Below are 20303 nucleotides of genomic sequence, written 5' to 3' on the forward strand. Positions count from 1 at the left end.
TCTCCCCCTCTCCCTCCCTCCCTCCTCCCTCTCTCTCCCTCCCTCCCTCCCCTCTCTCTCTCCCTCCCCCTTTCACTGTGGACAGTCTAAAGGGAGGGACTCCCAGGCCGTTGCCTCGGGTCCTGTAACAACACCGTCTCAACCACACCACCCAGAGAGGGCAGGGCCCGTCCCGGAGCTCTCGAAATAGCTGCAGACACAGTCCCAGGAGATCTGTGACCACAGAGCCACGGTCCCATGTCACTCCCCTGAGGAGCATTAGTTCTGTTAACACGAGGCTCCCGCACGTCACACTCGACCAGGAGGGACCCCCGCGGGGCTGGCCGGACCGGGCCTTCGCACCTGGTGCTGCTGACCCGAGGTCCTTCCCCTGAGGGGGCCTGGGCGTGACGGCCGCCCGTCACCTGCACAGCAGGCGCGGCCTCACTCACAGCAGCGGGCACACCTGCCGTGAAGGGAAGGGCAGCAAAGCTCTGTCCATAAACTGAGGTGACCTTCACTGGCCCTCAGGGCCCCTCAGGGCTTCGCACCGGCCGGGAGCCGCTCTCTCCCCTTTTCCCCTGAGACACCGCAGGTGTGGTGCCTGCTGCGGTGTCGCCGGAACCTGGCCGTGCACTTGGGCGCCGGCCTCAGGGCAGATGCCGCAGGAGAGAGCCCTCCCGAAAGCTTCCTCCTGTTCCTCCTCCTCCTCTGATGGCCTCCGGCCCTGAGTCCTCGGCATCCCCTTCCCCGTGTGCCCTCCACCCCTCTCCCGCCCAGCGCCCGTCCATCTGCACCCGGGCCCTCTGACGCCCCGCCCGCCCCGCCGCCTGGGGCCCGGCCACCCGGGCAGGAGGGGGCGCCGCTGGAGGGCCTCGCAGACTCAACCGGCCACTCTGTGTCCCTCCGGCAGGTTCCCTGGCTGACGCAGGGCAGGAGCCCTCTGCCTGCTCATGCCCGCGGCCGGCCCGGGCTGTGCAACATGTACAAGGTGAGTCACACGCCGGCTCCCAGCTCCTCCGCACGGCCACGGGCTGCGTCCCCCGCAGTCCCCCGTCTGTGCGGGCGCCTCTGGGGTGCCGTCGGGGGCGCCACAGGCCTCCCTCCCAAAGCGTCTGCACCTCAGGTTTGGCAGAGCGAGGGGCGGCCCCCGGGAAAGCCGGCAAAGGACGAGGGGTGGAGACGGAGGGGGGTCCTCAGTGGGCCCGCGTGGCTTGAGGCTGGTGGGGCGGGTCCCGGCAGCGGGCAGGCCCTGGGCAGAGCCGGCCAAGGGCAAGTCCATGGCGCCGGGGCAGAGGCAGCGCTGACCCCGGGGGCACACTGCAAGGGGTCACCGGGACGGTGGTGTGTCCCTGCCCGTGCCCCCCAGCGGGCAGGGAGCCCTCACAAACGGTGGTCGGAGTAAACTCTCACGAGGACCGGGCCTTGCGCTGTGGTCACGGGGGCTGCGCTGTGTGGGGCTGGCGGCCACGGCTGTCCCCGGTCCTCTGCCTCCGGGCGTGGTGACGCGTGGACGGCCGGGAGGAAGGGGACAGTGACTCATGGGGGTCAGGCTGTCGCTGATGCCCGGCAGGCGGTCACCACAGGCCCCCGTCCCCGATGACACTCGGGTGACAGCAGGTGCTGGGCTCGGGCGCCTGGGGAAACTCGGATGGAAAAGGCGGGACGCAGGAGCTCGATGCGGAATGGGGAGCACTGTCCCGACGGGATCGGCGAGCCCAGGTGGGGGCAGGCCCAGCCTCGGGGGGGGGGGGGGCAGTGCTCCTCCTCAAAGGCGCTGAAGGCTGTGCCTGGTGCTGAGGGGCTCTGTGGGGGACTGCGGGGCCCCCACTCCAGGGCAGACAGTCCCGGGGCGGTGCCTCTGGGGCAGCGAGGGGCGCCGGGCCAGCAGGGGCGGGCAGGGGGTCTGGAGCCCCTGCCCGCAGCGGGGACCCTGTCACCTGACTCCGCAGCGGTGCCTGTGGCTGCCGGCTTCCTGGCAGGGGCCCAGCAGTTAAGCCACAGAGTTGGGGGGTATCGCTCTGTCCCCCCCCCACCCCAGACGCAGGAGGTTGGACGGGACACCCGGGCTCCTCCTGAACCGAGTCTCGCGCGTGGCTGTGCGTGCTTTCCCAGGGCTCTCGGGGTCCCCTTTGTGGGGGCGCCCCCCTGCCCCCCAGGAAGTTCTGTGGGTCTTCAAGGACCCACGTCCCTGGGGAGAGACTTCCTGGGCAGCAGGAGCCCCAGCATGTGCCCAGGCCTCACACAGGGCTCTGCCCCCCGCCCCCCGCCCCGGCTGTGACCCTGCGGAGGGGGTGGGAGGGGCGCACACGAACAGAGGAAACAGCCTTCGGGCGGTGGAGGGCAGGCTGGAGACGCCGGGACCCCGAGGGAGAAGCCCACGAGGGGGCGGCCCTGCACGGCAAACAGCTGACCCGCTCGCCCCTTGCTGGCTGGTCCACGCAGCCCCGCGCCCCGCCCACAGCCAGCCCAGGCGGGCAGCCGGGGCCTGCAGGCTGCAGCTGGCCCCCCACCGCACAGACCCAAGGGGTCAAGGGCACAGGCCACCGAGTCGTGGGGGAGGGACGGGGGTCCTCAGGTCACAGGCCCCCCCGGCCCCTCCAGGCTGTCCGTCTCCGTGGAGCCTCGCGCCCTCCCCATGCCGCCGCCCCCGCGTTTCCCACTATCAGAGAAGAAACGTGGCGTCTGAACAGGCAGCAGGTGCCCTGGAATCTCCACCCACGTCCAACGGTCACTGGTGGGTTTCCCCAGCAACAGAACAAAGCCTCGATGCAGCACAGCTCTCTCCGCAGAAACCGGAAAACCCACGGCCTTCACTCATCCCACTCGGGTCCGTGACTCAGCAGCAAGCGTATTTCTGAGTGGGCCCGCGTGGCCCCCAGGGGAAGGCCTGCTCTGCCCGCCGCCCGCCCACCGCAAACACCCGCAAACACCCAGCTCGGGGCTGAGACGCCGCGGAAGCCCTTCCGCCGACGGTGGGGCGCGCTTCCTGCGACACCCCGACCGCCACCCACGGGCGCGGGGGAACCAACCGCCGGGCCGGCGACTTCTCGGAAGAGCCAGGGCATCCTGGGGCCGGCCCCGGGGGAGGGGGGCCTCAAGGTCCACTCCGAGTCCGTCTGCGCCGACTCCGAAGGGGCATCGCAGCTCAGCCTGCAGGTTCTCCCCGCCCTGCCACGTGTCACCCCAAACCCACGCCGCTGGAACTGCCGGTCAGTTCCCCGGCGTCTGGTCCGCGCCGGGCGAGGGCCGTGGGGCCGTGAGGACCGTCCTGCCCGCGGCCGCAGGAGGCCCAGCGCGCAGCTGCTCAGGCCTCCCCCCGGCCTTGTCCTGGAGACCGGGGGCGGCCAGGAGGTGGCGGAGCCGTCCCGCAGGAAGGGGGCGCTGCTCGCCCCCCGCCGCCCATCCTCCCGGAGGAGAACCCGCTTGCGCCCCGCCGGCGCGGAGGGATCCCGAGCGGCAGGAGAGCCCGGCCCTTCCGCCCAGAGACGCCCGCGCGAGCAAGCTGGGTTCGATCGCCGCTTTCCCCGGAGGAATCGTGTGGCCGAGCCCGAGCCTCACTCTGCCGCCGGCGGTCCAGAGAAGGGGCGGCGCCCCCGAGGCCGGAGACCCCCACCGGGGTCGCCCCACCGACCGCGCTGCTGCCCGGGTCTGCGCGTCCCCAGAGCCAAGCGATAGGGAAAAAGGCAAAATGCAGAGTCCGCCCCCCTCGCCCCGCAGCCCCGTGAATCCGTCTCCGTGAAGGACAGGAGGCTCGTGAGGGGACAGGCGTCCCGTGCGCCCCCGAGGACGTTTGCTCGCTGGCACGCGAGCCGCTGGAGCCAGCAGAGCAAGGGCCGGAGCTGTGTGTCCGCGGGCCGCCTGCCCGCCCGCCCCGCAGGTTTGGGCCCCGAGCAGGAACCGGCACGACGCAGGCGACGCCCTCGTCTCCTGCCCAGGCGCCTTTCCCGCGCAGTGGGAGCGCGCCGGCCCCCGGCGGCCACGACGCAGGAGCGCTTCCTGGAACGAGGAGGCCACGTCGAAGATTCTCGTCTCACCAACCCGGCAGCACGGTCGCACGTGGCCGTCAGCATCCAGGAGCGCAGTGGGGAGGCGTGTTCTCGGGAAGGGGGCCGTCACAGCTCCCGCCCCCGCCCCAGGGCCTAGAGCCGGGGTCCACAGCTGACCACATCCACCGGCCCCCACTTCCTCCCATGGACCAGCACAGTCCCCGGCCATCGGACGTTCACACTTAACAGAAAGTCAGGCTACAAACTTTGAGAAGCAACGCGCAACAGGACCCAGTTTTGACCAGTCCAGTCCTCTCCATAACCTCTGTTTGCTGTCCACCGTGTGTCCAGCCGGTGACCGTCCCTCCTGCTGCACATTGTAGGTTTGGGGCCCCAGCCTGTCACTACACATGGAAGCCCCAAGACCTGCCGGGCAAGTGGCCTGAGGGACTGAGCCCTGGACAGACAGTGAGCGCGTCACTCAACCCTTCTGCGATTGTCCTTCGCCGTGAGGGGCAATCCCCTGGGCAGGGGCAGGGGCAGGGAGGGTGGCCTGGGGACGCGCACACCTCGTGCTTTGGAAGCAGCAGAATCCCCTTCTTACTCCTTTTCGATGCCGTGCTCTCCGGGGCCCCGGGGACAGGTGGGCACTGCTGGGCCTGGAGTGAAAAGTTCCAAAAGGAAACCGTCACCGCTCCCAGACACTGGAGGTCACTACGGGGACACGTTCAGGAGGGATCAGCAGAGACAGGCCTTTGTAGAGTGTGACTCTGGAGTGGCACTGTGGCCGAGTCCCAGTGTCCGGCGACCTGACCTTGGCCCCGGGGCTCAGGGCCCTGTCACCGGACAAGGCGTCCGCGGAGGCCCGGTGACCGGGGCTCACCGAGAGGGGACACCTGTGTTGACAGACCCACGGCCAACGGTGCCCTGAGGGGACAAAGCTGGCGTGAGGGACAGCTGCCCTGGTGGCCGCTGTGACAGCACACGAGGTCGGGAGGCTGGAAGGCACAGGGCCCCCCACGCAGGAGAGACGGGGCAGACACCCCCCCACCCCCCCGGGGGGGCCAGCTCCCCAAAACCGGCTCTAAACTTCAGGAGGAGCCGAGGACAGAGTGTCGCTTCTGCTGACGCCTGTGGCAGGAGGGAGCCGGGGACACGCAATGACATCGAACACCAAGTTGTCCCCTCACAGAGAACACCTGCACCCTCGGGCAGAGTGCAGCCAGGGCGCGGACTCTGGGACAGCTGGCTGCACCTGGCACCCGCCGGGTGAGCCCTGTCGGTGGTGCCCCGGGGTGTCTGTCCTCGCCCACGTGTCTGATGACTCACCGTCAGCGTCCCTCCCCCTTGCCCGCGCCCCCGAGGCAGCTCATGCGGGGGGCGAGGCTGGGGCACACACAGGGGGCAGTCGGGGGCCTGCGCCTCTGGGCCCAGAGCCTGGGCGGTGAGCACAGAGGGACGCACGCCCCAGACCTGTGACTCCCTGTGGCGGCCCGTTTCTGGGCGCCCCGAGGGAAACCCAGTTCAAGGTCCTCTCTCGGACCAGGATGGGGAGAGAGCCGGGCTTCTTCCCGTTCCCTCACCTCCCCCGCCACCGGCCCCCACCCCCAGGGCCGGCAAGCATTAAACTGTTCAAGAAACGGCATTTCCTTTTGGGGGGGAAATCGGTCCGTCCCCTCCTCTCCGGTCAAATCCAAATGCAGGGGCTGCTGCACGGGCCTGTCTCCTGGCGCGCCCACTGCAGGCTCAGGAAGGAGCCCCCGCCCAGCCTGGGGACCGCGGGTGCTCAGACGTTCGGGGGGGCCCCGCTGTCCCGTCGTTTCTCGGAGTGAGGGCCTCTCCGGGCTCCGCGGCGAACCGGCGAACCGGGGAACCGGGAACCGGGGACTGTAACGCGCTCCCAGCGGGGCCGGCGGGGAGCAGGCCGCCCAGACCCGGTGCGCGCGCGCCCCCTGCTGGCGCAGGGCGAGCCCGCACGTGCGGGGAAACCCCGGTTTCCAAAGGGCAAAGCGATTCGCCTCCAAACTGAACGAACCGGTCGCCCTGGCCCTTACCCCCGGCCTTGGTCCCGGGGTGTTGACGCCTTCCCGGCGCCACGTGGATGTATCTGCCGTCCAGGAGCCGTGTCCTTAGGCAGGATGAAAAGCCGTGCGCGATGTGAGAACGCCATTGAGTGTGAAGCGTGACACCCAGCGGGGCCACGCGGTCGCGCGTGGGCGGGGACCGCGGTGGGGGCTGCCGCGCGGGCAGGGTCTCAGCCCGCAAACAGGGATGGAAGCGCGCTCGGCCCGGGGGACCCGACGTTCCTCTACGGACTTTTAGGTCGTATTTGATTTCTTGACGCACCAAGTGGAAAAACTGTCACTTTTGCCAGGGCAGACTCCCGCGTGGAATTCCGCTGTCCCAGCCTCAGCTCCCCGCGCCGAGACGCCGGGGGACGGGGCGGGGCCCTGCCTCTCGGACCCCTCTGCCTCTCCCGACACCCGTGGTCGCGGGGGTGGCGGTGGCCCTGTCGCTCTGCCCAGCCTTTGTTTTCCCGGGGCGCCCACCCCCGAATCCCTCCGCCGCCCCTTCTTGCCCCGCAGCGCCGGCGAGCACCGTGGAGCCGGACAGACGCGGGGGAGGGGACCCCATCTCTCGGATGACTGTAGGCGGCGATCGGCTTGGGCTCTTTCTAACCTCGGTGAACCGACTAAAAGGTGACCGTCAGCGAACGACTCAGCGAGTGTCTTTACAACTAACTGAGCGACCGGGTCCTCCCTCTGTCGGGGACCCCGAGTTCGGCGGCCTCCGTAAGGGGACCTCGTGTGTCACAAGCAGGGGCTGAGGAGGGACGGAAGGAGGAAACCGAGTCCAGGACTGGCCTGAGGTCTGAGGGTTTCAGCGGCAACGTTAGCCCGCTGCCCTTTGCTGGGCCCCTGGGCCCGTCACTCTGGACGCAACCCCTACCCCCCACCCTGTCCTCCAGCTGGGACGGGGAGGCCGCGGGTCCCCTTTGCCCCCGGAGAGCCACACGCCATCCTCCAGTATCCCCAAGCTCAGCAACCCACTCCCCCAGATTATAAAACATAACAAACAAGCCAAACCACTATTTTTTAAATGCCTCACCAGGCCTGCCCTGCTGTGGCCAGAAAGTGACCACCAACCCCAGAGCCGGATTGCTCATTCCTGGACCCGGCCACTTTACGAGGGGACAGGGGACAAGGGACCAAAACTGGGAGGGGACCACTGTCTCAGTGGTGGCTGCCCGCCCGGGGTGGCAGCGTGGTGATGTGAGCGGCACCCTAACAGGCTCAGCACCCAACAGCGCAGGCTGGCAGGGAAGGAGCGAGGGGAGTGGGGGCGTGCCCTCGGCCAGGCGTGGGGGCCATGGAACCGTGGTGGCCAGACCGGTCCAGGGCAGCAGGGGCCGGGCCAGGCAGGTGACCCCGCCCAGCAGCCGAAGGTGAGAACAGCCCAAACGCTTGTCCACAGGGGGACAGACCGCAGAACTTGGCATGTGCGTGCAGCGGCCTGCCACTGGGCCTTGAAAAGGGAGGGGGCCTGGAAAGGCGTCCCCGTGGGGACCGGCCTCCCGCTGAGTGAGGGCCTGGTGCTGAGTGCACAGCCGGGCTCCGAGCAGCAAACACTGTGGATCGGCTCTCGAGGAGCCGAGAGAAGGAGCCGAATGCAGAGCGAGGGGTGGGTGTACCTCGGGGCCTCTGGGGCGGGGCGGCAGGGGGTGCGGGGACAGAGTGTCAGTTCAGGAAGACGAGGTGCTCCAGGGGTGACGGGGTGACGGCCACACTTGCTCGTGGGCGTCCTCGATGCCGCCGGGTGGCGTGTTTCACCGCGGTGAAGATGGCCGATTTGGTGTTGCTTCCTCTTTGCCACAACAAGAACAGTTTTACGGGCGACCCCCCGGCCCCCACTGTGTGAGGGGTTTGTCACGTGACAACCTGGGCCAGGGCTTCTGCCCCGCCGTGACACCTGCATGAGGAGGCTGGACCCCGGGCGGGGGTGTCTGAGGACGCGCCCGAGAACAGACCACGCCGGGGAGCTCTCTGGCTCCCCTGGAACGCTGCCCCGGGGGCGGGCTGCGCAGCGCTTCCGAGCCCACGGCTCCCTCGGCCAGGCCCCGCTTCCGCCACGCCGTTTCATGCATGAGGACACGGCAGAGCCCAGCGCCCGCGAGGCTCACCCACACCGCACAGGTTTGGGCGCGGGCTGGAGTCTCCAGGGCCCCGAGGTGGGCTGTCCCCACGAGGCCGCGTCAGAGAGGCGGCTCCTTCGGTCCTCGGCCGCCGGCGTCCACGTGCACCTGCTGAGCCCCTCTGCGAGGCCACCTGCTGAAGCTTTGGGGTCACGGGGAACCGTTTCTCTTCCTCCAGAAGAGTACACTCGAGCCGGAGAGGTGAGGTGCTGTGGCAGCTGGAAGGACAGTTTGAGGCCCGCCCAGCCTGGAGGTGCAGCCCCGGTCCAGGGACAGAGGTGGCCAGGGGGGTGGGGGTGTCCCAGACGGGCCGCGCCAGCAAGGGCCTGCTCGGGGCCGGGAGTCAGGGTGCAACGAGAGGGGGACCGGCCCCACCTGCCAGACGGCGCCAACGGCAAATCCGGGCGATGACGCCATGGGCCCGGTGGGCAGACCGTATTCTGTGGGCTTATTTCAGTTCGTGTTACATGTTCACACACGGGAAATCGGCTGTTGGCACGTGCGGTTCTGTGAACTTTGACACCACCCTGGGGACACCCCCCAAACCTCCCTGTTGCTTCCACGTAGTCACAGCACAGCCCCCCCCCGGCCCCTGGCACACGCCACCTTGGCTGCCTCACGAGGGCTGACTCTTTTGGGGAACGCCCCGTAAGTGGGATGGGACAGGAAGCAATCTTTCTAGAAAGCCTTCCTTCACTTGGCTCAGCACCAGGGAGACGCCTTGGAGCGGCCTCGAGTGTCCAGGCTGTGCCCCTTGTCGCCGCGGAGCAGTGCTCAGCTGACGGGCACGCCACGCCTGCCCCCCCACCCGCTGGCGGACGGGGTGGGGGGGTGGTCGGCAGATGTAACCATTAGGGAGGAGCTGCTGCCAACGTTCAGGTACAGGCGATTTATGATGACGTTTTCATTTAAGATTTAAGTTAGTTTTTCTTTAGAAATTGGAGACCAAGGCAGTCATCATAAAAACCGCTTCTCAGAATGCTGGATTTTCCCTTTGGCATTCACAGCAAGAGACGGGATCGCCACATTGCACAGTGAGCGTGTGACGAGGCCGTGAGAAACCTCCAGGTTGCTCTATAGAGCGACTGCCCCGGGTGGCACGTGCCCCGGCGACGCCCAGGGGTCCAGCTGCCCCCCGCCCCTGCTCCGCGCTCAGTGTGGCCCACGGTGGGGCCTCACGCCTGGGACCCCCTCTCCCCGGCCCACCAGGCCAACGCCGCCCTGTGCTCACTCCCCTCCGGCCCATCTTCCTCGATGACGTGTGTGCTCGGCTGTTCTACCCATTTTTTAACTAGGTTTTCTTTTTTCTTTTTTTTGCCAATGACTTCTGAGAGTTCTTTGCATATTTGGCTTTAAGTTCTTCGTCGCAGATGCGATGGGTAAACACGTTATCTGACTCTGCAGCCCATGGGTCCGTCCTCTCCCGCGTCCTCCTCACGGCGGAGGTCAGGCTTGGGCAAGTCCAGCCCACCGGTGTGTTTCAGGGGTCACGAGGTCTAAGAACCTGACGCCTACCCCCAGGTCGTGGAAGGTCTTTCCTGTGGTTTCCCTCTAAAACTTACAGCTTCGAGTTGTGGAGGGAGCTCTGGGGGCTGCTCTGAGCTCCTTTTTGCTGGCGGTGGGGCTCCGGGCTCAGGACCCCTGTTCCGAACAGGGGCCTCCGGCGGTTCCAGCGCCGTCTGCTGCAGAGACCAGAACCTTCTGCCCCACCCTGACGTCACCCCCCTGCCCACCGTCAATCAATCAATCACCCATGTGCGTGGGCGTTTCCGGGCCCTGCTGTGCCCCGGGGGTCTGTGCATCTGTGCGTCTGTCCCCGGCACCTGCTCGGTGGCGGCAGACACAGGAAGCCGCAAAACCAGGGGGTGGAATTCCCCTCGCTCCAGTCTTCGCTGTGGCCGTCGTCTGGCGGCCCGGGCTGGTTTGCATGTCCCTGTGGCTCAGAACCGGCTTGTCTCCGCCCGGCGAAACCCCGCTGGCGTCGGGGTGGGAAGTGCCATGCGTCTGCGGGCTGAGCGGGGGAGGCCTGGCGCCCTCACCAGTCGGCCTTTCTGCCCCCGGAGCACGGGGCGTCTCTCCACGTCGTCCCCCACCCGCGGTTCCCGGTGTTCAGCACAGAGGGTCCTTGCACCTACAGTGGTGTGTTCAGGTTTTCTACAATGAGATGAACTAGATGTCCTTTAAGCACCAGAACATTTTTAAAAATAGTTTATTTATTTGGTTTTAGAGAGGGGAAGGAGAAAGAGAGGAAGAGAAACACCAACGTGTAGTTGCCTCTCATGCGCCCCCTACTGGGGACCTGGCCTGCCACCCAGGCCTGTGCCCTGACTGGGAATCGAACCAGAGACCCTTTGGTTCACAGGCCGCCGCTCAATCCACTGAGCCACCCCAGCCAGGGCAGCACCAGGACACTTGACGTGACGCCACAGCTTTGTCAAGCGACCGCCCAGTCATAACCGCGTGGCTCCGCTGAGCCATTGGGCTGCTGCCGGCTTGTCGCCGAGAACGCCCACCAAGGTGCAGCCCGCCCTGGCGCAGACAGTAGAAGCACCGGGTGATTCCGGGAGAGCGCCCTGTTCGCCGGCGGTCCGGCTGGTGCCGAATGCCGGGTTCACGGCAGCCGAGCGGCGGGCGTGCCCAGGCCGGAGGTGCTCACAAGGGCGGGTTCTGGGCAGAGGGACCACGGGCCTGTCCCCCGGGCACTTGGGCCCCCAACTTCCAGGCCCCGAGAGCCGAACGCAACCCACCACCTTCCCGCGTTCCTCCAAAGATCTAAACTCCTTCCCCTGAGAGGGTCGGTGGCCAAGACGTTCAGTATAAAAACCACAGAAACAGGTTGTTTTTCCTTTAGCATTCAGATCGGGTGTGTGCAATTCGGAGGCGAAACAATGTTGTTATCTACGTAACAGGTCACAGGTCATTAACTGTCTCACAAGGTAAATAAGACTTAACGAGAGCTGCAGGATACGACAGAACGTCCATTTCTTTAAAAACCCCGTGAGGAGTTTAGACTTTTCTTTTTCTTTTTTTTTAATAATTTTTTAAAATTTATTTCATTTTTAGAGAGGGAAGGGAGGGAGATAGAGAGAGAAACATCAATGTGCGGTTGCTGGGGGTTACGGCCTGCAACCCAGGCATGTGCCCTGACTGGGAATCGAACCTGGGGCACTTTGGTTCCCAGCCCGTGCTCAATCCACTGAGTACGCCAGCCAGGGCTGAGTTTAGACTTTTCTTGGTTTAAGCGGGGGGGGGGGGGGTGAATTAAAAGTAGACGATGCTTCTGTGACTCAAAACACAGGACACAGCACGCCGAAAAACGGCTTCGGGGACCCGCCGCGGACTCAGAGGTGGGAAGGGCTCCACCCCTGCTTGGTGACCCCACAGCGGGAGGTCCTGCCCCAGTCCCCGCAGCTGTGCCTGGTGGGGCAGCGGCGACAGCAGTGTCCTGGCACGGAGTGCGGCCCTGACTCGGAGCAGTCTGGGTGCACCGAGGGGTCAGGGGCCGCGTCCGTCCTGAGGTCACCACGCCCTGTCTTCCAGGACGCGCACCACGCGGCCAGAACCACCCACTACGGCTCCCTGCCCCCGAGGGCGCAGCACGGCCGGGCGCAGGATGAGAACCCCGTAGTCCACTTCTTCAAAAACATCGTGAGTGCTCTTCCCCCGGGAGGGGCGGCGGGCCCTGTGCCAGGCCACCGGGTGCGAGTCTGCCCCGGGGGGCTGCGGGCTGGGCCCACGAGGGTGTGACTCTGCCCCTTGTGCCTCGGCCTCAGCACCTGGGTCCCCGGGAGGGGAGAACTCCTTTTGAAGCTAAACTGCTATGAGCGGTCAGGGTAACGCTCAGCCCGGCCGAACTATGGGGACAGTGAAAACCGGGGGGCAGGGAAGGTGCTCTGAGCCGCGTGCTGGTGGGGGCCACACCCCTACCTCCGCCCGAGCCCTCGGGATGCGGGGCTCGGGGGGAAGCCCGCGGACGCCGTGGCCCCCAAACCGCCCGTGCAACGACACCTGTGCACCAGCTGGAGCGCGGGCCCTGCCGCGCAGGGCGGCCACGGGGACCCCAGGGGGCCCGTGGGGACTCGGAAACTCATGTGCACCGTCCCCAGAAACCCAGAGCCGCCCGAAACATAGTCTTAGCGAGAAGAGCAGAACCACAGCCTTCTCACTACGAACTTTCTGCGCGGCTGACACTTTAAAATGATACCTTCCACGTGGACGAGTGAGTTTCTGGAGCCACACACCGGAGTGTCAGGGGACTGGTCACTTCCGACCCCAAAGGCGTGGCCGCAGGGCCTCGGGGCCGTTTTCCACTGCGGGACACTTCGGAGGTGCCGGCAGCTCGCAGGGGGCGGGGCCACGCACACCCAGCAGGGTCTGGAGCTGTCAGTCAGCAGCCACACGCCGCTCCGGGGTCCCAGGGAGAGGGCGGGGCCGCTCTGGAGGCAGGGCTGCCCCCCCCTCACTGTCTCCTGTGTCTTCGCAGGTGACGCCCCGCACACCTCCGCCGTCGCAAGGGAAGGTAAGGCCTCTGGGCGTCTGGATCAGGCACCACTTTCCCGAAACCCCTGAACGCACCACGCGGAGGGCGGGCCTCCCGGCCGCGGCCGCAGTGTTTGCTGCGTGGGCCCCCCCACCCCTCGCTAGACACGGCGGCCCATGCAGGGGCCTCCGCCCAGAACCGGGGGGCGGGGCGGTGGGTCCCAGCGCGCTGTCCCTCTCCGGTGGCCTCTGCCCCCTCCCCGGGACGGGCCCACGAGCCACCCCGCGCCGGCTGCTTCCACTGCGTTTCTTCTCCGTTCACGCCCTTTCCTCCTGCACAATCGCGACGCCACTGTGTCTCTCTTTCCTCACCAGGGGCGAGGACTGTCCCTCAGCAGATTCAGCTGGGTAGGTGGCACACCCGCGTCCCCGCGCTCCCCCTCCCCGTCCACGCAGCCGCTGACGGCTCTCTCCTGCTCCGTGTCAGCCGCCTAACTTCCAGCACCTTCCTGCCCCGCGCCCAGCTGGCCCTCCCCGCCCCCACCCCCGCCTGTGTGTTCTCTCCAGGGAGCTGAGGGCAGGGCTGGGTGGACCTGGCTGCCCCGGTCACGCCCTCGCCCGCCGCGGGCACCCCGGGCCCAGCACTGCCCCCCCCCCCCCACGGGCTCCTCCCCAGGGAGCCCCACGTTTGAGGAAAATGCCGATTCCCTCCCACAGCCCTGCGGGCCTGGGGCTGAGGGGCCATCGCCGTGACCGGCCCCACCCCCGACAGGGACTTCTCACTGAGGGCGAGCGGGAGCGCGGGGACAGCGGGTGCCCAGTTCAGGGACTCGGTCTACAGGGACCCCACTCGCCCGCGGCTCCGGGCTCTGCGCGCGCTGCAGGGAGAAGTGCAGGTTCCACGGCCGACCCTCCGGGCGCCTCCTCGGACGCCCGGGCCCCGGGACTCGGAGGGCAGACTCTGGTGGACACGCCAAGGGGGCAGTCTGTCCACTTTCCAGGCGCCAGGGAGTCTGGCGGCCGAACCAACTGGAAACGCCTGCCATGTGCTGTGACGCGGCTCACAGGCCTTCGTTACGGGTGAACAGCAGGCGTCGGTCTTACTCAGGGAAAAGTGTAACTTTCAGGATGAGAGGGAAGACCCGCCCCTCACCTGCAGCCGGGAGCCGTGTCCACTGGGGAACGCAGCACCCTTGATCTCCAGCCCACTCCGCGGGCGCGAGAGGCCCGATCGCGAGGCGCCCCGTGGACGAAGGGAAGGGGAACCAGAGAGAAAGGAAGGCAGGAAAGGCAGGAAGGGGGGCGGGCCCCGCAGAGAAACGGTGGAGAGACGGTCTCACCGGCTCCCCAAGCCGCTGGGGCGCAGCCGCGCTGCGGTGGGAAGCGCGGCGCGGGCTGGAAGTCCGCACGAGCGCGTGGGGCCCTCACCGCCGACCCGGAGGCTCTGCAGGAGCCCGGAGGCGTCCATCCGGAGAGGACGCCCCGACAGCTGACCGTGACCGTGACTTTCTGCGCAGCGGGAGGCGGGCGCGAGGCCGAAGGACCGGACTCAGTCTCCACCCGGAAACCTTGTTTTCGGAGCCGCGCAGCCTCCCAGGCGCAGAGCCCGGGCCTCGCGCCCGGAGCGCCCCGACCCGCGGGTGTCGGTGTGGGGTCCACGCCCTTCTTCCCACCCGCCACTCCCGGGCCGCCACGTCCCCATGGCTAACCAGAGAGGCCTGTGCGTCCCTCCCCGCCGTCCCCTCCCGCCGTCCCCTCCCGCCCTACTAACCCGAGTCCAGCTTCTCTTTCTCCGAAGCAGCCTCCCCACCCCCACCCCCACCCCCACCCCCACCCCCACCCCCACCCCCACCCCGCACTTCCTCCGCCCGCCCGCGGGGAGCTCTGCGGCCCCGTGTCCTTCCGCGCCGCGCCCGCCGTGCGTTCTCTGTCTGAAGAGTCCCAGCTCGTCCGAGGCTGTGAGCGGCCCGGCCTTGGCAAAGAGGAAAAGCCGCGCGCACTGTTAATCCAAAGACGGGTTCTTGAGTTCGGCTCTCAAGAGCTCCGACTTGGGCTGAAAAACGAGGCAGTGAGGCGGCCGGTCCGCGTGGGGCAGCGGGGTCCCTGCGTGCCGCCTGCGTCCGCTGTCCGTGCAGCGCCCCTAACTGTGCACGCCCCCCCCCCCACCTGCGCGCCTGGTGGAGATCGCGGGCGCAGGGCACTGCGGGCGGGGCACCGGGACCCCAGACCCAGCTGCGCTCTCCTCCCGCAGGGCACCGAGGGGCAGAAGCCCGGCTTCGGCTACGGCGGCCGAGCTTCGGACTACAAATCGGCTCACAAGGGCCTCAAGGGCCAGGATGTCCAGGGCACGCTTTCCAGAATCTTCAAACTGGTAACGTAGCCGCCCGGGGTCCCGGGACTCGCTGGGGCGGGCAGAGGGTGCCCAGCCTCTGCACGGCTGCTCTCGGCGTCTGGGTGAGCACTGACCCGGGTCCAGGCCCCTCGGGGCCCTGAGAGCAGGAGGGGGCAGGAGGCCACCGCTGGGCGGAGGGTCTGAGGGTGCACACAGCGCTGGACGGTCGGGTGGCTCCTCAGGCGGCAGCATCTTTGCCTCCCAGGGCGGGAGCAGGCCGAGGTGGCCTGGAACCATGGATGGGTGGGGTGGGCAGGGAGGCGGGGGTGGTTGGTCGAAGGGGAGAGACCCTGGAAACCACAGCGGGCATGACCTGTGTCCCACATCCCGTGTCCCGGCAGCCAGGACACCGCTGCCACACGGGCCGAGCACACGCTCGCTAGCCGAGAGCCCTCGGCCTGCGTTCAGCTGAGCCTCGGTGCCCGGCTCCACGGAAGGGGCGCCGTGCACGGAGTGTGCCATGGCCGTGCGAGGTGACGAGGACAGTGTGGTCAGGAGGTGCCCGTGGGCCGCTGACAGGAACGGCCCCTCAGATACCCCAAAATCTCAGCATGTCCCTCTGGTCAGCAAAGGCCGAGCCCAGCACAGAGCGGCAGATGCCAGCGACCCTGTGGGGCCGAGGGTCGCTGTTCTGGGCCGCTGGTATCCGAGGCGGTCACTGTTCTGGGAGGGCGGCCGGAGGAGGCCAGGCTGAGCAGGCGGCATCGCGACGAGAGGGGAGGGGAGGGGAGGGGCTGGCCCACGCGGGCAGTGCTGCAGGCCCCGACCCCAGCGGCAGGAGTGACCAGCAGGGGGCAGAAGGAGGGGCTCCCTGCACAGGGCCCTGGGACCGTCCTCAGGGCCTGGGTGTCCACCCTGAGCCGGCATCACCGGATCCCAGGGAGAGTGCGGCACGGCGTGACCTGGACCCCAGAGCTGGAGGACCAGCCATGTGCCCCAAGGGCGTCAGTGGCCACAGGGGCTGGAGCGCGCACTCCCTGGACCGACAATGAGGAAGAGACCTGTGGACCCTGCGGCCACCGTTAGGGACGGGGATGGAGCTGGGGCTCCAGGGGCGCGAGTGCCTCAGGGCTCGCCACAGCCAGGAGGAGGCTCGGGAAGGCGCCCTGGAGCGGAGACGCGGCGTCCTGGCAGGGGCATCTGGACCGTTCCTGCACGGCCGGACCGCGCGAGGACTGAGTCCGAATCCCTGAGCTGGGGACAGATGTCTGGGACCGACAGCGGCTGGATCCACACTCTCCCGTCAGAATAATGACCCACGACAGCGTCCCGCTCACTCGCAACCCACTCAGAGCGCCCGCCTGCCCGCCGGGGGCCTCAGGGCCGGGTCGGATGCCAGGGTCCCAGCTACGTACAGGGGCCGGTGACCTGCGCCCCCGCCCACAGGACACACGTCGTGAGGACAGGTGCCCACAGGAGCCGGTGCCTCGGGCACAGTGTGACCAGCACCGTGGGGCTCCGCCCCGACAGCACCCTCGGCGCCCCGTCTGGGGGAGATGCCCACGGAGGCTCCCTGGTGGCCTCCTCGGGAGAAACAGTACCGTCCCCACAGATGAGGCAGGACCTGACCTCGTGCCTCGGACAGACATGCGCTGGGGCCTGGCTCGCAGACACGGCCCCGGAGGCCGGCTCTGTGGCCGAGGCTGGTGTCCACGGGCTGGGACACGCGATCCTGGGCTCCCACGTACAGCCTCCCGCCTCCCGTGGCTGTAGGCCGTGGTCGTGCTGGGGGAGGGCGTGAGTAGCCCTGGGCTCCGGGGGGGGGTCACGACCAGTGACCGGCACTGGGGGGCTCCTCCCCGGACCTATCTTCATAGCAGCTGCCGGGGTCTCGGGGGCAATTGCAGCTGCGTCACACCTGAAGGTTCTGCTGCAGGAGGCTCAGCCATACCTGCCCCTCCCACTGGGGCGGGGCCCACTTGCCCTCTGAGCTCCAGGTGACACCCCGGTGGCTCACCTCTGCCCACTGCGCCCACATCAGCCAGGTGACAGGAGGTCTCGGGTCCCTGGCCAGTGCTTCCTCATTGGCTGACGCTGAAGACAGCAGGACTTCACAGTTCATGGTGGATGACTGGGTCCCTAGCCCAGACGCTCCTGGGTTCAGCCACCTGCCCTTGAACTCTCAGGGGTCCCGAGGGCGACACATCGGGGCTGGGAACCTGCCCGCGCAGACGCTGCACACGGGTGTGCGCACGCAGCCCCCACGTCTGGGCCCCGGTGGCACTGGGCGCGCAGGTGCGCTGGGGGAGTGGCACCGCTTCTGAGGCCAGTCCCCGCTGCCCCGGAAGGAAGAGCCTCAGACCCCCGCGGGGAGCGGCGCGGGCCGAGCTGCTGACCGGCTGCAGGTCCAGGGAGTGCAGGCAGGACAGCCCCTGGAGGCAGAGAGGAGTGGGGAGGTGAACTCCGCCCCGACACACCCACGCCGCGCCAGGATGTGGTGGAGACAGCGTGACGTGGGCCTCGGGAGTGCGCTCAGCATGGCCTCAGCCTGGGCCAGGCTGGACAGCCCCTCTGTGGGCAGGGCCTGCAGGGCCCTGACCCTCCCCGGGCCCCCTCGCCACGTGCCGCGGGTCGGGGGTCTGCGGGGGAATCCGCTCCTCCTCTCCTTGTCCTGGGGCCCTCGTCACTCGGTCACATGGTGTGGTGACCCTAATGACACCGAGGATGACAGGTGGGGGAGGGGCACGGCTGGCCCGGGGCTCCATCAAGGGGCGGGGTCTCTTCCTGGACGGCTCCCACGAGGGTGGTGGCCACTGCACGGTGCTCAGGTGGCCGCAGGGTCAGGGCTGTGACCACAGACAGCCGCGGGGACCAGAAACGCCCGTTTGCTCCTCGCACCGTTGTCCTTCCCTGACAAGGGCCCACTGGTCCCTAAAATCCTTCTCGTGAGGCGGCGGCTGAGAAATTCTCGACTGTCCGTGGGGTTTGAGGGAAGCTCCAACGGATCGAATGAAAGCACAGCTCCGTAAAGACGGCTTTCACTGGGTCTCCCTGCCTTAGCGCGAGTCACCCGGCTGGTTGTGGTCCCATGGCTGCATGAGCGACACGGAGCAGTCACGACAGATTAGAAAGTTCCCCCGAGACCGAGGGCTCGGGGCAGGTGGCGGGGGGTCTCGGGGGCTGAGGCTGCGGCGCGTTTTAAGTGCATTTACGACTCTGTGCTGGGCTGCACATGGCCCCCAGGCCGCAGGCTGCACGCCCCTGCTCTGAGAGCTAGGGCACCCCGACCGGTCTGAGCACCAGCCCCCACACCGCAGGGGGACACGTCCCCCGCCTCTGGGCGGGGCTCTCGTGCTCCTCGAGAACCGCTGGGACGGGTGCAGCTCCCAGCCCGCAGGCAGTTGCCGCGGCGCCGCAGCGGAAGCGAAAAGCAACAGGCCCCCGGTTTTAATCCCCACAGGAGCCCCGGGGAGGGACTCGTTGTCTCCGGAGCCGCCCCGCAGGGCGTGCCAGGAGCGCAGGCGGTCCCACATGCTAGGGGCAGGTCACACTCCCGGGGAGCCCTTGGGTTCCTCTGTGGACATTCGGGAAAAGGTGAGGCTCTCGCAGACTTTTCCCCAAGGGCAGCTCTGAGGGTCCCCCAGGCTCACCCAGCGATGGCCGCAGCCCGAGCACCGCGCCCGGGCCGCGCCCGGGGCCGCAGAGTCTGGCGAGGCTGCCTGGGGTTCGCCGCGCGCTGCGCTCTGGGAGGCAGTGTCTCTCACGCCCGGCTCGCCCTCTGGGGCTTCCCGGGTGGAGGCCAGGACGTCTTTGAGGGGGCAGCTCCCCTTCCGTGGCCAAAGGAAGGGCGGGGGGCGAGGAGGAAGAGACTAAAACTCCAATGCCAAACAAGCGCGTCTCTCCCGTGTGCGTCTGAGCGGCGAACTGTGCTGTCTGCCCGGGCCGGCGGCGCCCACCCCCGCGCCGCCGCCACAGGCGGGCCCGCGCACAGCGGTCCGCGTCTCGGTGGCCGGCTTTTCTTCTTATTTTAAAACTGTGTCTGTCGAGAAAACGTGTCCCTTCCTGGTTTTGAGACCCGGACCGTCGAGGTCTGTCGGCGGCTCTGTCCGGGCGAGGCCGATGAGGGCAGCCACGCGGGGAAAAGTCACGCGTGACCGTGTGCGGTTCAGCGGCTTGTGGGTCCTCCGCTCCCAGTCCCCGCGGAGGCGAGGGGGTGCCAGTCGGTGTTTGCAGACGGCGCCCCTCAGTCCCCTGGGATTTCTAGCTGAAAGCAGTGCTCACCCAGCGCGGAAGGATGCCCGCGCTGGCCCGGGAGCCCCGGTGCGGCCCGGGCACTGAGTCCCCGCGGCTCCTCCTGTGGCCCTCGAGGAGGCGGCACTCGGTGAGGACGGGTGTGGGGAACGGGGTGGCCAGTCGCTTCTGCGCGGCATCCTTTCCAGCCACAGACCCCGCGGACAGGGAGCCCCTGGGGTCCGTGGCCAGCTCCCCGGGAAAGTGGAGCCCGGCGTGGACGCGGTGGGTGGTCCAGGCCCCGCCCCTAACGCTCTGTTTCTCTTCCCAGGGGGGGAGAGACAGTCGCTCCGGGTCGCCCATGGCTAGACGCTGAAGCCTGGCTCCTGCTCCCGCACCCCGCCCTCGGCTTCCTAACACTGCGCCCCGAGATGCTAACCCGGCCCCCGCCCAGCCCCGCCTTCCAGAAACGACCTCCGGCCCCCGGCCTTGGACGCATGCGCACAGCAGGGCCAGGCGCACGGGAGGGTCAGCCCCGCCGCACCCTGCCGGCGCGCTCCGGCCCGCAGCTCCACGGGGAAGCGCACCCACGGAACACGCCGGCACCCCCTCCTCCGCGTCTGAAGACAGCGTCTCGGAGCTCCACTCCACGGCGGCGGGCCGGGCACCCCGGAGCCCCCGCGCCCAGGGGCGGGCCGCCGCCCGCTGACCCTCCGCCCTTGGCCTTGCTGCACAGGCTGACCTTTCCCCAGCTTCCGGCACTGCCGTGCGATGCTGCCGTGGACACAGGACACGCGTGGGTGGTGGGGCTGGTGCCCGCGCTCCCTTCGGTTTCCTTCCCTGCCCCGTCTCACCCCCGAAGGCCCCTTCCCTTTGCTAACAGGACGAGGCAGCGAGTGGCCTCACCCCGCGGGGGCTTCTGTATGTGCAACGCAGGTGGGCAGCTTGGAGGAGAGCAGGGGGTGGCGCAGAGGGCCCGGCGGGCCGCTCCCCCGCCGGGCGGCTGGCCTCGTGCGCGACGGAGAGCGGACGGCGGCAGGGGGCCTGGGCCGTGGCCTGGAGCAGGGAGCAGGCGAGGACACAGCGGGGACCAGAGCGGCCC

At 68.3% G+C, this 20303-nt stretch overlaps 1 protein-coding gene across 1 annotated transcript in view; it reads left to right on the plus strand.

The window, feature by feature from the left end:
- LOC114506582 (myelin basic protein) overlaps nt 1-20303 on the plus strand; it is a 48159-nt gene extending 27856 nt beyond the window's left edge. The window contains exons 3-8 of the mRNA XM_036010121.1: nt 760-970; nt 11701-11808; nt 12644-12679; nt 13015-13047; nt 14891-15010; nt 19533-20303. Coding sequence (XP_035866014.1) covers nt 760-970; nt 11701-11808; nt 12644-12679; nt 13015-13047; nt 14891-15010; nt 19533-19577 — 553 coding nt within the window. The 3' untranslated portion in view covers nt 19578-20303. The remainder of the gene's footprint in view (nt 1-759; nt 971-11700; nt 11809-12643; nt 12680-13014; nt 13048-14890; nt 15011-19532) is intronic.

This window comes from Phyllostomus discolor, chromosome 9 (assembly GCF_004126475.2).
Source record: "Phyllostomus discolor isolate MPI-MPIP mPhyDis1 chromosome 9, mPhyDis1.pri.v3, whole genome shotgun sequence".
Classification (NCBI taxonomy): Eukaryota; Metazoa; Chordata; class Mammalia; order Chiroptera; family Phyllostomidae; genus Phyllostomus; species Phyllostomus discolor.